Source organism: Poecilia latipinna, unplaced genomic scaffold, assembly GCF_001443285.1.
Source record: "Poecilia latipinna isolate Pla-1442-1.1 unplaced genomic scaffold, P_latipinna-1.0 Scaffold276, whole genome shotgun sequence".
Classification (NCBI taxonomy): Eukaryota; Metazoa; Chordata; class Actinopteri; order Cyprinodontiformes; family Poeciliidae; genus Poecilia; species Poecilia latipinna.
The window spans coordinates 493,587-509,753 of record NW_015112892.1 but is presented as its reverse complement, the minus strand read 5'-3'; the positions used below and the strand labels follow the sequence as shown (position 1 = coordinate 509,753).

General features: G+C 39.2%; 1 protein-coding gene and 2 non-coding genes across 6 annotated transcripts; 1 reads left to right on the top strand and 2 right to left on the bottom strand.

The window, feature by feature from the left end:
- The first annotated feature begins 314 nt into the window (after nt 1-314).
- On the top strand, nt 315-386 carry trnap-agg (transfer RNA proline (anticodon AGG)). Its single transcript has one exon. It is a non-coding gene; the product is annotated as a tRNA-Pro (tRNA).
- Nucleotides 387-612: 226 nt separating this feature from the next.
- On the bottom strand, nt 613-684 carry trnap-cgg (transfer RNA proline (anticodon CGG)). The gene has a single exon. It is a non-coding gene; the product is annotated as a tRNA-Pro (tRNA).
- Nucleotides 685-3,823: 3,139 nt separating this feature from the next.
- Nucleotides 3,824-13,600, bottom strand: dyrk1ab (dual-specificity tyrosine-(Y)-phosphorylation regulated kinase 1A, b). 4 transcript variants are annotated; one of them, XM_015033696.1, is made up of 12 exons: nt 12,819-13,600; nt 10,968-11,034; nt 9,262-9,458; nt 8,866-8,958; nt 8,422-8,610; nt 8,182-8,329; nt 7,806-8,092; nt 7,573-7,719; nt 7,352-7,492; nt 6,949-7,252; nt 6,438-6,562; nt 3,824-5,047 (listed from the first exon to the last, which is right to left on the bottom strand). In XM_015033696.1, exons 3-12 carry the CDS (start codon nt 9,379-9,381, stop codon nt 4,460-4,462), a joined length of 2,142 nt encoding a protein of 713 aa, XP_014889182.1. In that variant the 5' UTR covers nt 9,382-9,458; nt 10,968-11,034; nt 12,819-13,600; the 3' UTR covers nt 3,824-4,459. The 4 variants fall into 4 exon arrangements, with proteins under 4 accessions (XP_014889182.1, XP_014889183.1, XP_014889180.1 ...); XM_015033697.1 differs by lacking the exon at nt 12,819-13,600 and adding an exon at nt 12,077-12,803; XM_015033694.1 differs by lacking the exon at nt 10,968-11,034.
- Nucleotides 13,601-16,167: the final 2,567 nt, after the last annotated feature.

Below are 16,167 nucleotides of genomic sequence, written 5' to 3'. Positions count from 1 at the left end.
GTTTACGTGGAAGTCGGATGTTCATTTGGCTTTGTTGTTTATTCTTTCGTGTTTTTGAACGTAAAATTTTAAGCATGAAATATGTAAAGTTAAATACCATTGAAAAGTCGATGTTTTGGGGCTATAAGTATTTATTTGTAATTCTCCCCAGCTGTTGAAGCAACTTCATAGTTTATGCAGCTTTATTGTAATTATACGTGCTTATTATAACAACATTACAAAGAAAAACGTTGTCAAAAGATATCAGAAAACCACGAAATTTCCGACGCACAAGGCCCCTGTTGAAGTTCTTACTGTGAGAGCGGTGTTTCGACGGCTCGTTGGTCTAGGGGTATGATTCTCGCTTAGGGTGCGAGAGGTCCCGGGTTCAAATCCCGGACGAGCCCTCGTTTTATTGTTTTAGTTTTCCTTTATCATTCGTTTTTCAAGTTCAGTAACGTTAAGTATAAACGACACACTCTTTCTCTCCGTCACAGGACTACGTGTCCTGTATACGCAATAAACAATGCTTCACCATTCACATTATTAAAGAGCTAGAAATCCAATTACCTATTCAAAATTTGTGAAAGCTGCACCTTTCTTTAAAATTGCAAATTTCAGCCAAAATACATAGGGCTCGTCCGGGATTTGAACCCGGGACCTCTCGCACCCGAAGCGAGAATCATACCCCTAGACCAACGAGCCACGGCGTCATCAACAACGCAACATCGCAACATATCATTAAATATTTACTGAAGGAATATCGATATCCGTTTTTGTTCATACTACAACCTTTTCATGGATCGTCTATATGTGCGTTTTTTCGGTATGGCTTTTATTTAATGCAGCAGCGGTGTTAATGATGGAAAGAAAAACAATGATGACACAAAGCGATTCAATTAACTTCTTTTATATATCATACATAAGACTGTCTTAATATAATACAAAGGGCATTGTCATAAACACAGCAAAGTCTTGACTAGATCTTACAATCTGTGGATACATGGACTTATCCTTTCCCCCATGCTGTTCAATTCTATAGTGCATGTTGCATGTACAAAAAAAGTGGGAAAAAAAGTGAAACCGAAAAAAATAAAATAAAATAAAATAAAATAAAAAAAAAGGAAAAAAAAAAAAAAAAAAGCTAAATCCAAGTTAAATAAAAAGGATTTCAACTTCGGTTGGGTGTTCAGATATGTCGACAATTATCTGTGTTTGTGTATAACCCACAAACTCAACAGGCTTATTATGAAAGATGGAACCATTTTTTTTCAACCATGTGCTTCTCATATAACCAAAAGTAAGGTTTGTGATGTACATGCACTTACAATATACCCTGTGAAAATTATTAAGGTTTGAAGATCTAGCTTTCCCTGTTTGATTCAAACCCTACCTCATAGTGTTGTCCTGATGTAGTCAAGTACCTTTGCCAAAAGGCAAGGTTTTGCCACTAAGAAAACAGGAGTTCCTGCCCACTGAATGGTCACCAAATTGACAAACATAATCAACATACCAGCAGGAGCAAGGTAGTGAGTTCTATACTTCCTTTATTAAAAAAATATAAATATATACATAAATTCTATTTCAACTATTAAAAAGGGGCTGCATTTCATGACAACTGCTCTAAATAAGAGGTCAATCAGCATGATCTGAAATAGGCGCACACTTACGAGTCACTTCAGTCAAATTTTTTTCTTTTTTCAGTCTTTATTTTTGGAATGTTTAGTACCAGTATGAGTGCCAGTAATAAAAACCACTGACAAAAGATCTAAATGTCTCAAATTCAGCGGGGTATGAAAATAAAAATAAAAATGAAATAAAACGATTGCAAATCTGCAATTAACCTTGACATCCAGATCAAACCCCAATCTTCAATATAGGTAGCTTTACATTTGTGTTCGTGGAAATACCAAGCATGACTGCTGAAAGGATGGTTTCTCTTAGAAAATAACAGCATGACCTGTGGCCCGCCCTTAATTGGCAAGGTGACAGTGGGCAGTTTTTTTTTATACGTTTGTTTTTATTTTTCAAATTTCAAAAGTGGTAAAAATGAACAACAGAAGAAAGAAAGCACTTTAAAATCCCTGATATAAAAAAAAAATATTCTTGTTATTGACTGTTTTGAGGACATGCATGTCTGCCTAGACAAAGCACTGTTATGGTGGGGCTGACAAGACACCTTTTTTTTCCCTTTGAATAGGACAACAATCATGGGGATTTGCCCTACCAAAATCAGAACTATACCATTCAACACAAACTGGTTTACCACAAATACCCTTACCCTGGCAAGACAATGACAAAGTCTTGCATCACAGCAGAAACTAGCTAAGTTGACCAAATGATGTATGAAAGGCAGCAACACCCTTTGAAATAGTATGATGGGGGGAAGGGGCAAAAAAAAACGAAAAAAAAAACAAAAAAAAAAAAAACACAGAAATAGAACGCATTAGTCTCCTTTTTTTTTTTTTAAACCATCAGCCTCTATCTTGCTACTCTGTAGCCTGCAGAGTAACTACCAAGTTCTCTAACATACCAAAGTTTTTTTTTCCTTTTTTTCTAAAGACTCCCAAAATAATCTACCAATTTAATATGGAAAAAAGTTTTGGTAAAACGTTGCAAACAAATCTGGCCAGAATACACAATAGCCAACGGTCTCCAGTTTTGCTAAAAGTAAATATATTGCAGCTGTTTTGTGTTGACATTAAAATAAGATCTCGATAAACTTTGCGTCAAAGTGGTGAACTGCTACATTATTGGTTACAGACACCTATATGCTATAAAACAACTGCTTTGGTATAAAAACATATCCAAAGGGAAAATAAATTCTTGTAAAATTCACAGCATAATTTGAGGAGAAAAAAGGCAGTCACTTAACTCTTTTTTTGTTGTTGTTGTTTTGTTTTCTTTTTTTTTTCTTTTTCTTCAGTTTCCATGTTTTGGATGGAGAGACTTGTGCAGGTGGTTCTGATGAGGGACTACATGCAAAAAGGGGGGGAAGGAAATTTTAAAAAAACAAACAAAAAAAAAAGAAAAAAAAAAAGAAAAGGTAGACTCTGGAATAGAAAGTTATTTCCATTGAAACATCCTTAACCAGTGAATTTCAAGGAAGTAATGTTTAGGAGGTTGTTGTGTACAATAAGACCCTGTTATGTGGGGCCCCTGCTGAAGACGAAATCTTTGTCGAGAAAGGCCTCAGATTACCATTCTTATTTACCTTTTCTAAGTTGTTTTAAATTTCCTTAAAGAATTAAGGGCTGTCTAGAGAAAGAAGAGAGAAGAGAGAGAGAGCGAGAGAGAGAGAGAGAAAAAAAAATAGAGAAAAGCCATCTTAATTCAAATGATAATGTCCAGCTCCATTTCCATTCCAAGTCCATGAGTCATAAGGCCAAAGGGTTATCTAGAACCAGCCACTGACTGTCTTCCTTTAACTGGGCCGGATCCTTTCGTCTCCTGTGCGTCGCTGCTCTTCGCCTGTGTCGGGACCCCGCGCCCCCCGGGTTGCGTCTTGTTGGGGACAACAGGGCCTCTAGGCCTGAGGTGGTGGGGTGGGGTCTGGGTCTGGGGGTGGTGGTGGTTGTTGTTGGGGGGGGGGGGGGGGGGGGGGGTGCTTCCCTCCTCCTTTTTTAACGCCGGCTGGTGTCAGTATCCGACCTCCCACTTCACTCCTCCCTCCCCCAAGCGGGAATCCCTTCCTTTTTCCCCCCACACCAGGCCAGCACACGCGTAGGGACTCCACTGCTATGTGCTCCCCTTTAACAGAGTCTCAAACACACACACACACACACACACACACACACACACACACACAGGGAAAAAAAAAAAAGACCAACAACAAGAAATATCACCGCAAAAACACTTCCCCCTTGTTGTCAAGCTACAGGACTTACAAGCAGCTTTTATGTGAAATTTCACTTTAAAAAAAAAAAAAAAAAAGGGCAAAATTAATTACTGACCGAGTGGAAGAGTAATGTCAGGCGCTCCACAGTTTGAACCTAAAAAGGACGCCAGAGCATTTCTTCACCAACAAGCTAGCTGAGAGACGAGCTCCGACCTTTGCTCCTGAAATGCTCCTTCAAAACAAAGACATTTTTTTGCCACATAATACCATATGGTGATTACTTTGTGGTTACATGAAACTGGTGAAATGGTAAGATGGATGTCTCAATCTCACTATGGTTATTCCGCAGTATTATTTTGTGCCTAATGATTGCAAAGGAAACAAAACAAAACAAAACAAACAAAAAAAAAGATAAAAATTACATATATACTTTTTAACAAAGGGTTTGTTGTTTTTTTCTCTGTAGTAGCGGTTCAGTGATATCTCCCTTCTGACGTGAGCAGCTTTTTGTTCTCAACACACCTTGTAGTAAAAAACACCACCTTTAAAAATGACGCACGGGGGGAAAGGAGGAGGGAAAGGAAAGAATAAAAAAAAGAAAAGAAAGAAAAAAAAAAACACACAGCCAAATTGTCAGTGCAGTCACGAACTGGCCATAGAACTCTGCTGCACACATACTCCAGTCATTGGAGACTCCTCCCGGTCCATGCCCTGCCTCATGCCCAGGTGGCCTTCCGCTAGGTAATGGCCAGGCCCCGTGTTCGTGCCCATGGAGAATGCAGGGTGCGCTGCCATTCCAGTCTCCTGCCGTGGGTTCGAGAAGGCACCTAGCCCCATGCTCAGCCCACCGTTCTGACCAAAGTCAAGGGCTCCGGCGGGCAAGTGGCGGAGCTGGTAGGCCTGGTTCCCATGGTTCCCAGTGGAAGAGGACGATGTCGAGGAAGAGGAGGCAGAGGAAGACAGGGAGGTCATGGACAGGTGGCCGTGCACCACCTCCATGGAGTCCTGCGTCGAAGAGCTGTGTGTCGGGGAGGTGTAGTGGCGCGGGCGCGGACGCGTCGCCATCATCTGCCCGTGGTGGTGGTGGAAATGGGAGTGGGGGTGCAGGGCCTTGGGGTGCTGGGGGGGAACGTGGAAGGTGGTCTCCTGAACTGGGTGGGTTTCTCCAGTGACTGACTCGGGTCCGACGCCGCCTCCCCACACCAGTGGGGGTGGGTAAGGCTGTCTTGCCTGTGAGTGGCAGGTGAGAGAGAGGAGTCAGTATCACACAACCTAAAGAGAACAACCCGAATCTACCTAGTTTCACCCACTCTGAAATCCAATAATGTCCAGGGTTTCCCCCAGAAAGCCTGCTAAGCCCAGTGGTAGGGGCAGTTCACCAGCAGCCAGCCGTATTTTTGTGTCAACATTTTTTTTTTTGAAAGTGACAAAAATTCAGAGGTGCACAAGCAGAAACCATAATTTAAAAACAATACCATGCAGACGCAGCGCACATTTGGTGCCCTTTGCCCCCACTATGAACTTAGCCTGATTCATCTTTGGGACAATGGTGGCGACTGTGGTGTGAGTTTGCCTTGTAATCGGCAGGTTGCTAGTTCAATCCTCACTCCACCCAGGTGTCCTTGCATGGCAGCTTTGTGGGGTGGCAAGTAAAGTCTGGCAGCCCACCAGGCTTATAATACATTGGGGGAAACCCTGAATGAGGTCATGTTCTATATCGTCACCTTCCTAAAACAATGTCCCAAATCACTTTTGGTAAGAAATGTCTTTCCAGTTAGGAAGGTGATGATGTTCTTCTATTCATTAAATTCAATTATTCTTCATTTTCATGTCTTTGAGTGTCCTAATGAAGCACTTTATCATTCTGATGTCATTTCATTTCTCCTAAGGAAATACTCCAAATTCCTAAACTATAATTTTTTGATTTGATCTGGGACACACAAGAGTCAACCGGTCCAAACTGGAATCAGACACAAAAGAACAGAAAAGGGCTCAGATTAAAAAGTTTGAAGATCCAACAGAAGTGAAGCATATTTTGACGTTTCCTGCCACAATTCAATAAAATACTTCACTACAAAAGAAAATAAATTTATATGACATGGTTTAATTTACATTGGCTTGTTTCAATAATTGAGAAATAGAAGTACAAAGTGACAAAATGGAAATGTGTAGGTATAAAATTGGCTACATGAGAAATGACCTGGAGCCTTTTTAAAAATTATTTTATGCATTTCAATGTTTCACCCTTATTAGATTACCATCTTTGCATTACGATGTCAATGAAGCAGAAATTTGTTTTTCCAGTTAACAAATTTGTTGCGTTAAAATAATTACATTTTAAAAGCTGCAAAACGTTTTTAGAATCATGTAAAACTTTATGAAGCAGTGCATGGTGGGTATTTTTGACATGGTAATCATTTTTTATTGGAACTGTCAACTGTAGTAAAGTGGAAAAAGCTTTTTTAAGCAAATGTTAAAATCTTTTGAATGAACCAAAACATTATAACATTTTACAATATGGCACCTATTATACCAATATTAAAACTTCTAATTCCAATATAGCAAGATTAGAAAACTTCATTTGAAAGAAGAAAAAAATCTTTCCGACTGACTAACTGACCTGTGGACAGAGGCTGTCACCATCCATGGCAGGCATGGTCGTGCCAAAGTGTCCTCCACTGTGCAAGTGGTGATGGGTAGGGTCTGATCTCGCTCTGCCACTGGTACTAGTTCCAGACGATCCTCCTGAGTGTAAACAACAAGTGTCACAAGCACATCTTCACCAGCCTCAACCATGTTCTCTGGCTATATCTTTAAAATACTGGATAAAGAAAACAGCAAGTAGCTAGAAGGACGATGCTGCAAACCTTAAATATGAATCTCATTCTAAGCAATAACTCTGAAGAATCTGAGTGAATATGAATCACAACAGCATTTAATTTCCCTATGGGATCAACAAAGTATTTCTGAATTCTTTTTTGTGCTACTTAAAAAAAAAAAAAAGAAAAAATTAAAAAAAAGGAGTTAAGAAGTCAAATATCAAAGAAAAGCAAATACTGGTAAAAAGCTAGAAAAGGCAATGATTGGTGCATCTCTAATCGGGGCGTGTCCCTGCTTCCGGTGGCCTCTACCTGAACTTGAGGAGGTGCTGGAGGTGGTTCCCGAAGACTGGGACTGCTCTAACGCGGGGCTCGTAGACACGCTACTGCTCGTATTGGTCCCCTCGTCCGCAGTCTTCTTGAAGAAGCTGTGCTGCAGGGCGTAGTAGGGCTGGATGCGACTCTTGGGGTCGTAGTCCAACATCCGAAGAATCAGGTCCTTGAACTTCAAGTAGTCAGCAACGGCGTGGCCGGACTCCCCCGCCCGCCGGCCACCTGGACCCCCTGTTTCCACACCGAGGATGGAGTGGAGCTTCCGCGAAGCTGGAGGTTTATACTGCAGAAAAATGAAAAAAATTTAATAAAAACGACGAAAATTTAAAACGCAAATATTTTTAAAATAGTTTTCAGTTCATAAGAAGAAAGTTGGCTTCACCCTTTTGCCATCTTTGGTCTTCTTAACACTCCATGTACCATCTGATAGCTTCTCAAAGAACTTCCTGGCTTTGGGGGCTAGGTCCATTATGTGATTAGGTGGGATGCCAAGAACCTCGACTATTTTGTTCATCTGGTCAACCTGGTGGGGGAAGAAAAAGATTAATTGATCATGCTATACATCATAAATCCTGAGGCAGAACATATCTAGTAATCTTTTACCTCATTGGCTCCACTAAAGAGAGGTTCTCCAGTATGCATCTCTACCAAGATGCAACCCAAGGACCACATGTCGATGGCCAGGTCGTAGGGCATTCCCAGCAGCACCTCTGGGGAACGGTAGAAGCGACTCTGGATATATTGGTAAATCTACACAGAGAAGAAAACACAATAAACAAACAAGAAGCTTTATCGCTCATCTTAATTGCCGATAAAGACGACTTGTGGCTTCGTACCCTTTGTCCCAGTTGGCATGAGCTGCCAAAGTCCACTATTTTGATGGCGCTCCTCTTGGGGTTGCAGAGGAGAATGTTCTCCGGCTTCAGGTCACAGTGGATGATGCTGAGCTCAGGCGTGGCCAGGAAGAGTAGTGCCGTGCATAGCTGCTGGGCAAACTTCCGTGTGAGGTTAAGCGAGACGCCGCGGAAGTTGGTGTTTCGGAGCAGGTCGTAGAGGTTGTACGAAAGCATCTCGAACACGAGGCAGAGGTGGTTCCGAAACATGAAGTGTCGCTTTAGGTGAACTGCGGCAAAACAAGTTAGAATTTTATTTGATTTTTCTTTTAGTAAAAGCAAAAGAAAGCCACGTTTTTGCCAGACTGGGAGTACGTACCGATGTAGTATTTCATCTCGGTGTCATGTTTGTTCATCAGCTCCAGGAGGCGCACTTCTATTTGGGCTTGGTTGAGGAAAGCCTTCTTGTTCTTGATGATCTTAATGGCGACCCATTCTTGCTCTACTCGGTCATACGCTTTTACAACCTGAGGGGGAAATGTTTTACCAAATCTTTACACTGGGCAAAAATAACCTTTTTTAAATAACTATTTTTAATCACAATCACTTTTAAACTCACCTGTCCGAATGACCCCTTTCCTATCAAGGAATCAATCTCATAACGGTCCATCCACTTCTCCCCATTCTTGACGATGTAGTCGTAGTTATCGTCGTCATAGCCATCATTAAAGACTTTCCTCTCCTTTTTGTGACTGGAGTCTTCACCCTGACCCTGTTGGTGCCGTCTCTTCTTTTTTGCATAATACACCTGAAAATTCACAGATGAACCCACATAAAAATCACACACAGAGCAAATATGACAACTGACTACGATTTAGCTTTTAAAAGTTTAGTTACAACATTGTTTCATCTGGCATTTTGCTTTATTAATCAGTCTATTTTGGGCGTGCAAATTACATTTAGAAATTCTGTCGGCTTGCATGACCATGTCAAACTGCTTACACGTTTAGATGGTAAAATCTAACAGAACTGGATGGAGTGAAACAAAAATAAGCATACTAACCTCATTGATGTGTTTGTATGTTTTGATAAGGTCAATGGAGAGCTTCCTCAGGGGAGCTGAAGTTGGGTCACGAAAGCGCTGGGGCATGTGCCTCTGGAGTGTCAAAAGTAAAAAAAAAAATAAATTAATTGATAAAAAAAAACACAACCCATTATATATATATATATATATATATAAGATAACATCACAATTATTAACTGTACATATCATTGAATTTTAAAATGAGTAATTCAGCACAACATGATCAAATTGAAGGGGACATTATTTGACAAGCTGGTACTTTTGCCTAGTGACAGAGGGAAAAAAGAGGGAAGCAGTGTTGCACGTTACAGTAAGTATGACGGTTCTACTAAGTGTTTTAAATCCAAGGGGTGCAGCAGGATGGGGTTAGGATACCTGATTGGCAGTGAGCTGTGGTGTCTGGTCGCTGTACGGTAAGACCGTAACAGATTGGTCAGTGCTTGGCTGGTGGCGGTCACTGTACTGCTGGTGCGTATGGGGCATTGGAGCAGCCATCTGAAGACCAGCAGTGTGTAAAGAAAAAGAGGGCGCAAGCCGGACGGACGAAGGTTTGCATGCTTAAGTCTCTCCTCCTGGGAGAAATTAACACTGTTAGAAGTTGCATTGATTCACACATAGAATTTATTAAAAACACAAGCAATTAAAAGAGATTCATTTACATAGGAATCAATTGCACATCATTTAGGTAGCATCAGATTTTTTTTTTGTCTACAAATAAAAGATTCTATCTTGCTGTATGGGCACAATATAAACAAAACCTTTATTTGGCTGAATGGAGCAAATATGAACAAAAATGTAAATTTATAAATTTATCTTTATGTATAAAAGACATTTACAAAATGCAGTAAAGAGCAACATTTACATATTGTTAAATTTATAAAGCCCAGACATAAGAAATACACATTAAAAGATGTGAAGAATAACAAAAGATCAGTAAATTGTTAAGATAATTGTCAATTTAATAAATAGCAATGATTTATTAAACACTTTTTTAAAAAGAAAAAAAGCATTCCAGTATAAGACAAATGTAAAATACAACAGCAATAAATCAACCTTTGTGAGGAAAAGGGAGAAAAACAGCAGGTTTAGCAGTGAGAAGGGGTGAAAACACAGCATCTCCACACTGTACAGTGAATCATCCTTCATTTTAAGCCAGAAGGAATCAAAAAATTATTAAATAGCATGTTCAGCTATCAGCATCTCTCTCCAGACAACACAATTCACCAGTGCTACACAGTAACCACTATTCAGAATCCCAGCAACAGCACCTAATTAGCATAGCCTATCACCACAGAGATACAGCGTGATTTGGCAAGCCCATCAATGCACAGACCAATCACAACGCAGTATGCAAATAGCCTACTTTTGTTGCCAGGGCAGAGCTGCTCCCATTTTCCAATGAGAAAACAAGAAATAAACAAGAAATAAAATTGAACTTTGGCACACTTAGACGTTGCTTTCAACACAAGAGCCTGACAGCAAAATAGCTGCACAGCCCAAAACCTGCACTCCATCTAAGAGCGTTAGAAAGCTGACCCAGCTATGGAAAAGCATAAAAAATAAAAAAAATAAAAAAATCCACACATCCACTGGCAGAAAGAAGAGGAACTGTAAGATGATAGACCACAGATCAGCAACGCATCTGAGAACTAGCACATACCTTTTTTTATTCCTCCTTTCCTATCCATTGTATTGTCATATTTACATTTACAAACTAGAAAATACATTTATGTTAACTCTTAAAAATTTACTAGATAAACATAGGCAGTTTAAGAAAAATAAAAACAGGGATATTTTACGAGGACGTCATCTTCAATTATTATTCTGCTTCTTAAAAACAAATTAACCTCTTCGAGCACTGTTCTTTAACTGTTATACACACACACACATATATATATATATATATATATATATATATATATATATGTATGTATGTAGATTTTTTTTCTCTGATTTAAAATTGTACTAAAATGTTGGATCAGATGCCAAATTTAAAGCAGCCGCACAAGGGGAGAAGAAAGAAATGAAATGTAACCTATGCCCCCACCAATGGGTTTAAGGTTTACCATACATCAGCTAACCTGGATGCATCTTCTGTAAAATTTCATATCATCCTGGGAGGAGAGTCCAGCAGCAAACCACAACCCACTATAAAGGATAAAAACACAAATATTACAAATATTTACTGTTCATGTTTCATCTAATTGCGCTGAAGCTAGAACTTTAGCTGAGAAAAAGGTGAGAAACGGACAGACGAAGAGGACACCCCGAAAACTTTTTTAAGTGCGCCGGGTGACAGGATTCTGTGGGAGTTCGACTGCTGAAGATACAATTCCTTATTTTTAAAAAACATATATATAAAATTGAAAAAGTGAGTTTCATGTGGTTCAAAGAGAAATGTATGTAATTAATAATAATTTTTAAAAAAGGGCATGAAGCTGTTGTAAAATAGATAAATAAATGCTGAAGAATAAATTAGTTTAGAGAAGCTCAGAGCCCTGAACAGTGGAATAGAAATTATTACTGCTGAGGGCCTAAAAGAAGGTTGCTCTCCTCTCAGTTCATATGCTATTTAAAATCTGCTATTTATGACATGAAATCATCTTAAAATAGGCAGTTGTTAGCCATAACCCCGGTGGAGCAGCTATATTTACAATATAGGTCTTTGCAAATTTACCAAGAACTGAAATATATAAACTTTGGTTTATATTTTATTTTATAAACACATCAGCTAGCATTAAACTAAGACAACTATGGGTTTCATTTTATAATAAAAAAATGTATAATAAAAGTCCAGGTTAGAGAATTGAAACAGTAATGGCAAAGAAAAGCCCTTTTTGTCAGCACACTTGTAGCTTTTTTTTTTAAGTTTCTTCTAAACGTCTGCTAGATCCTTAATGTTCAGTACTAACATATGAACAGTTCCTTTCCTGGCTCTAGTCATTACGGCATCCGCGGGCCTATTTATGTGTAAATATAACGATGGTTAGCTCGATATTAGAAGCCGAATTATGCCATAAAGAGATGGATAGAGATCCCAGCAACGAGCCTGTGTGTCATCTTCTCACGCCCAACCGATAGATCCATTCCAAAGCTGAATCAAACAGAACTCATCCTAACAATTAAAAAAAGGAAAAGAAAAAGAAAGCCCCAATGTAAATAGACGCATCCCGAATGGCTCTATACTTACAGAAGATTGGGTAGATCTCGTCATGGTTAGAATTTAGGATGCATATTCAGAGTTAATTTCCCCACCTCTCTTGCTACATATCGTTCGTGGGAGACTCGAAATCCTCAAATAGATGACAAACGGATTCGGGCTCACGTTACCGTTAGCAGACCAACTAGCTAACGTTGTCGTCGTTACCCTGAAAACTGCGGGACAGACGAGCATATCTGCTCACCAACCCGACGTTAGCTGGTGACGCTGTGTTCAAGCCAGCGGGCTGTGGGGCCCATTCAGCTGGTTCGTCAACAAGTCAACGCTGACCATTAGCCGGGTTAGCTCAATTAGAACGGTTAAACCCGAAACATACCTCCCGATATCACCAAAGTTGAGCACTGACAGCAGATCAAATCGTGTGAGGTAAGCTAACAGAGCTTCAATCATACAATGACAAGGTCTAATATAGCAGGGCTAGCAGTAACTGTGCCAGCATGACACTCCGTCCAAACTCAGACATATAACTCACAGTCAGCTGGGATGCTCCTCCCGTCCGACATTACAATCCATCCCTTGACCTACTGACTGAAAACAAACGTTAACCAGAACCGGATTCGCGAATTGTTAGCTAGCCGCCACACCAAAAAAGCTACCATTTTCAACTTCACTACCGCGTCCATCATTGTTAACCATTCACACAGCACACACATCAGAGAAAAGGCAATAAATGAACGATAAATATGCAACAGGACAGCTTGGAATTGCTCACCTCTGATGGCACGATCTTCATTTAAAGTCCAATAAACTGTATGATGAGGAAACTTATCCAGTTCGAGATTCTCCCCTCCCTGTACGGGTTAGCGAGTAAATCCAATCCCCCGTCCTCTGGCCGGCAAAAAAACTCTTAAAAAACCTCGTCAGTCATATCCTGTGAGCGCTTCATGTCCAAGGCTTTGATGACCAACATCCACGATCGAAGCAAATTTATCAAATGTTTTTATCAGCTGATGACAAGCAACATGCTAACTAGCGCTAGCTGACAAAATGAACGCAGCTAACGTTAGCCGCTTGCCCTGACTACTAGCCTGAAGCTAACGACTGTAGCTGCCGCTAAATAAACGTTACGCCAAATTCTGATTTAACGCCGTCTTTGCAGCCAATGCGTCGGTCTCTTCGACGGGCGCGACAACGCGGTTACATCCAGAGCATCCTAGTCACCAAACAGAAGCAGCGTCCTCTTATAATTTTTGGTCAGGAATTTTGTGTCAATTTTCACAAAATGGCGCGCGGTCCAAACCTGCGCAGTGAACCGGCCCGGTGGACCAGAGACACGGACAACTGAGTTAGAGCGGCGCCGCCTAATTATTCCCAACTCTGTTAAAACGTCGGCCTCTCGATCTTCTTAATCCGTTTCAGTAAACGCGTTTCGAAATCCGAAAACTTGAAACATATATCCACTGACAGCATTATTCCGGCGGGAAGGGAGAACATTTGAAAAAGACTGAGCTGGGGGGGGAAAAAAGCCTCCTGACAAAATGGCGATGCTCTAGCTTGTTGCCATGGCAACTGTCAATCAAAAAAAAAAAATGAGGACCCGGATGTACCAATGACGAATAAATTCTGAGCTGGCCAGCGTTACAGCGCTCACACACACGAACTGAGGAAGACTCTACAAATAATAGAAATGAAGAAATAATGATGATAATAACATTGTTGTGGAATATATTCTACTGTTCTTTTTATTGAAAATGTTAAATAAAAATAAAATGTGGTGTTAAGTGAAGTGAGATAGGACTTTCTAGGTCCATATAATTATAATCATGCTTGAAAATCAGTTGAATAAAAAAAACATAATACGTGAAACTGAGAATTGTATATATACATAAAAATTAATAACTGCTTTCATTAATTTTTATTTTCGTTTATTTTGTCTTCAAATTTGTGATGTTTAAAAAAGAATATGTGTATGTACTGTGGTGTGAAAAAGTCTTTGACCCCTTCCTAATTTCCTTATTTTTCAGATGTTTGTCACATCTCAGTGTTTCAGAATAATTGAAACTATTAAATATTAGTCAAAGACAACACTGGCAAACACAAAATGCAGTTTTTAAATGAAGATGTTTGTCATTAAGGAAGAAAAAGAAATCTAAATCAATGGCCTTGTATGAAAAAGTAACTGCCACCTGAACCTAATAACTGACTGGGCCACCTTTAGCAGTAACAAATTTAATTCAAATTTAAATTCAAATTCAAAAAAATACTTTATTAAATGTTGCTTTAACTTATTTCAAGGTTCTTTAACAACTGCAATAAAATGTTTGTGACAACTGTTGGCCCACTTTCCAGAATTGTGGAATTCAATCACATCGGAGGGTTTTCGGGCATGAACTGCATTTTTAAAGGTGACTAGGCCAGTCCAAAATCTTTATTTTATTTTTCTCCAGTCATTCAGAGGTGGACTTCCTGGTGTGTTTTGGATCATTGTCCTGCTGCAGAACCCAAGTTGGTTTCAGCTTGAGGTCACGAACAGATGGCCCAACATTCTCCTTCAGGATTTTTTTGGTAGACAGCAGAATCCATGGATCCATTTATCACAGCAAATCTTTCGGTTCCTAAAGCAGGAAAACATCCCCAGACCGTCACTTTTACTGTGAGTACGATGTAGCTTTTTCTGAAATGAGGTGCTACTTCTACCCCGGAGCTTGTAGGACACGCACCTTCCAAAAGAGTTCAGTTTTAGTCTTATCAGTCTACAGAATGCTTTCCCAAAAAGTCTTGGGAATCATCAAGATGTGTCCTGGAAAAAATAAGACGCGTTTTACTGTTGTTTTTGCTCAGCAGCGGTTTTCATCTTGCAACCATTTTTCTCCCGTCTATACGGTCAAAGAATGGACACTACTCAGTGAGAACTGCAGTGAGGCCTGCAGTTCTTTGGAGTCATTGTTGCTACACTCTTGGTAAATATGTTATATATATGGTTTATAATTAAGATTAAAGGAAAGTATTTTATTATATGAACAGAAGTGAAGCAAGTCCCATGCCAGGTCCATGCAATTACGATACGACACAAAACCAAAAAAATAACAACAAAAAAAAAGAAAATCTAGTTGTTCAGAATATATTCAAATGACTTGTAAATAAAAATCAGCACTCATTCAGGCTTTATAAAATTTATTAGGAAAGATAAAATAATAGCGAAGTTTTGTTTTACTTTCATCGTATTGGTAATTTTTTTTGTATCAACATCTCCAAGACAGAACACATCCAAGGTCAAAACATCTACAAGAGAATATCATGTAATTTTTTTAAAAGCAGGTAATGCTGACAATTTATTTATTTATTTTTCCTGCTTTAATGATAAATACTAAATGTTGAAATCAAAGTCAAAATGTTGAGAATTTCATCAGCTGTTGTTATAAACAAAAGTAATGAACAGCGCATCTTGGCTCCAGTTCGTTACTTGAACTGTATTGTTTAAAAAAAAAGTTAAAATTTTCATAAAATATTAAGAATCAATTCTATTACCAGACTGGTAAGATCAAAATAATAACATAAAAAATTAAATCAATTAAATGTCAAGAAAAATGTAAAATTATTCATGAATGTGGGTGGGCAGCATAGTGGGGAAAACAATTTACTCAACTGTAATCAATTTAATATACTTTAGCTCAAGTAGAAACCAAAATTTATAATTAAAAAAATCGACTCAAGTCAGAGTAAAAGCAAGAACAGGACGAATCAGCTGATCTGGAAGGCAAGTTCCACCTGTGGCAGCAGTACCAGCCAGGGATCAGTAGGTGGCAGAAGTGAGTAATGCTCCTTAAGCTGAGCTCTGGACATTTTTCCAGAGAAGAACCTGATTCCCTCCAAGATGCAGAACAAAACACTAGTCGCTAATTTAAGCTAGCAGCAATTATTTTCTATAAGCAGTGATGACCTTAATATTTCATTCACTCATTTATCTTGATTTATTATTACTTACCATCAAGTGCACAGATGGACACTAAAGCATGTATTTTCCAGCCATTGCATAGAACAATCACTATGTTAGCTTTAGTTGTTATGAACAATCTGTATATATGAGCACAAATTTGGCTTCGCAATTTGACTCCTTGAAA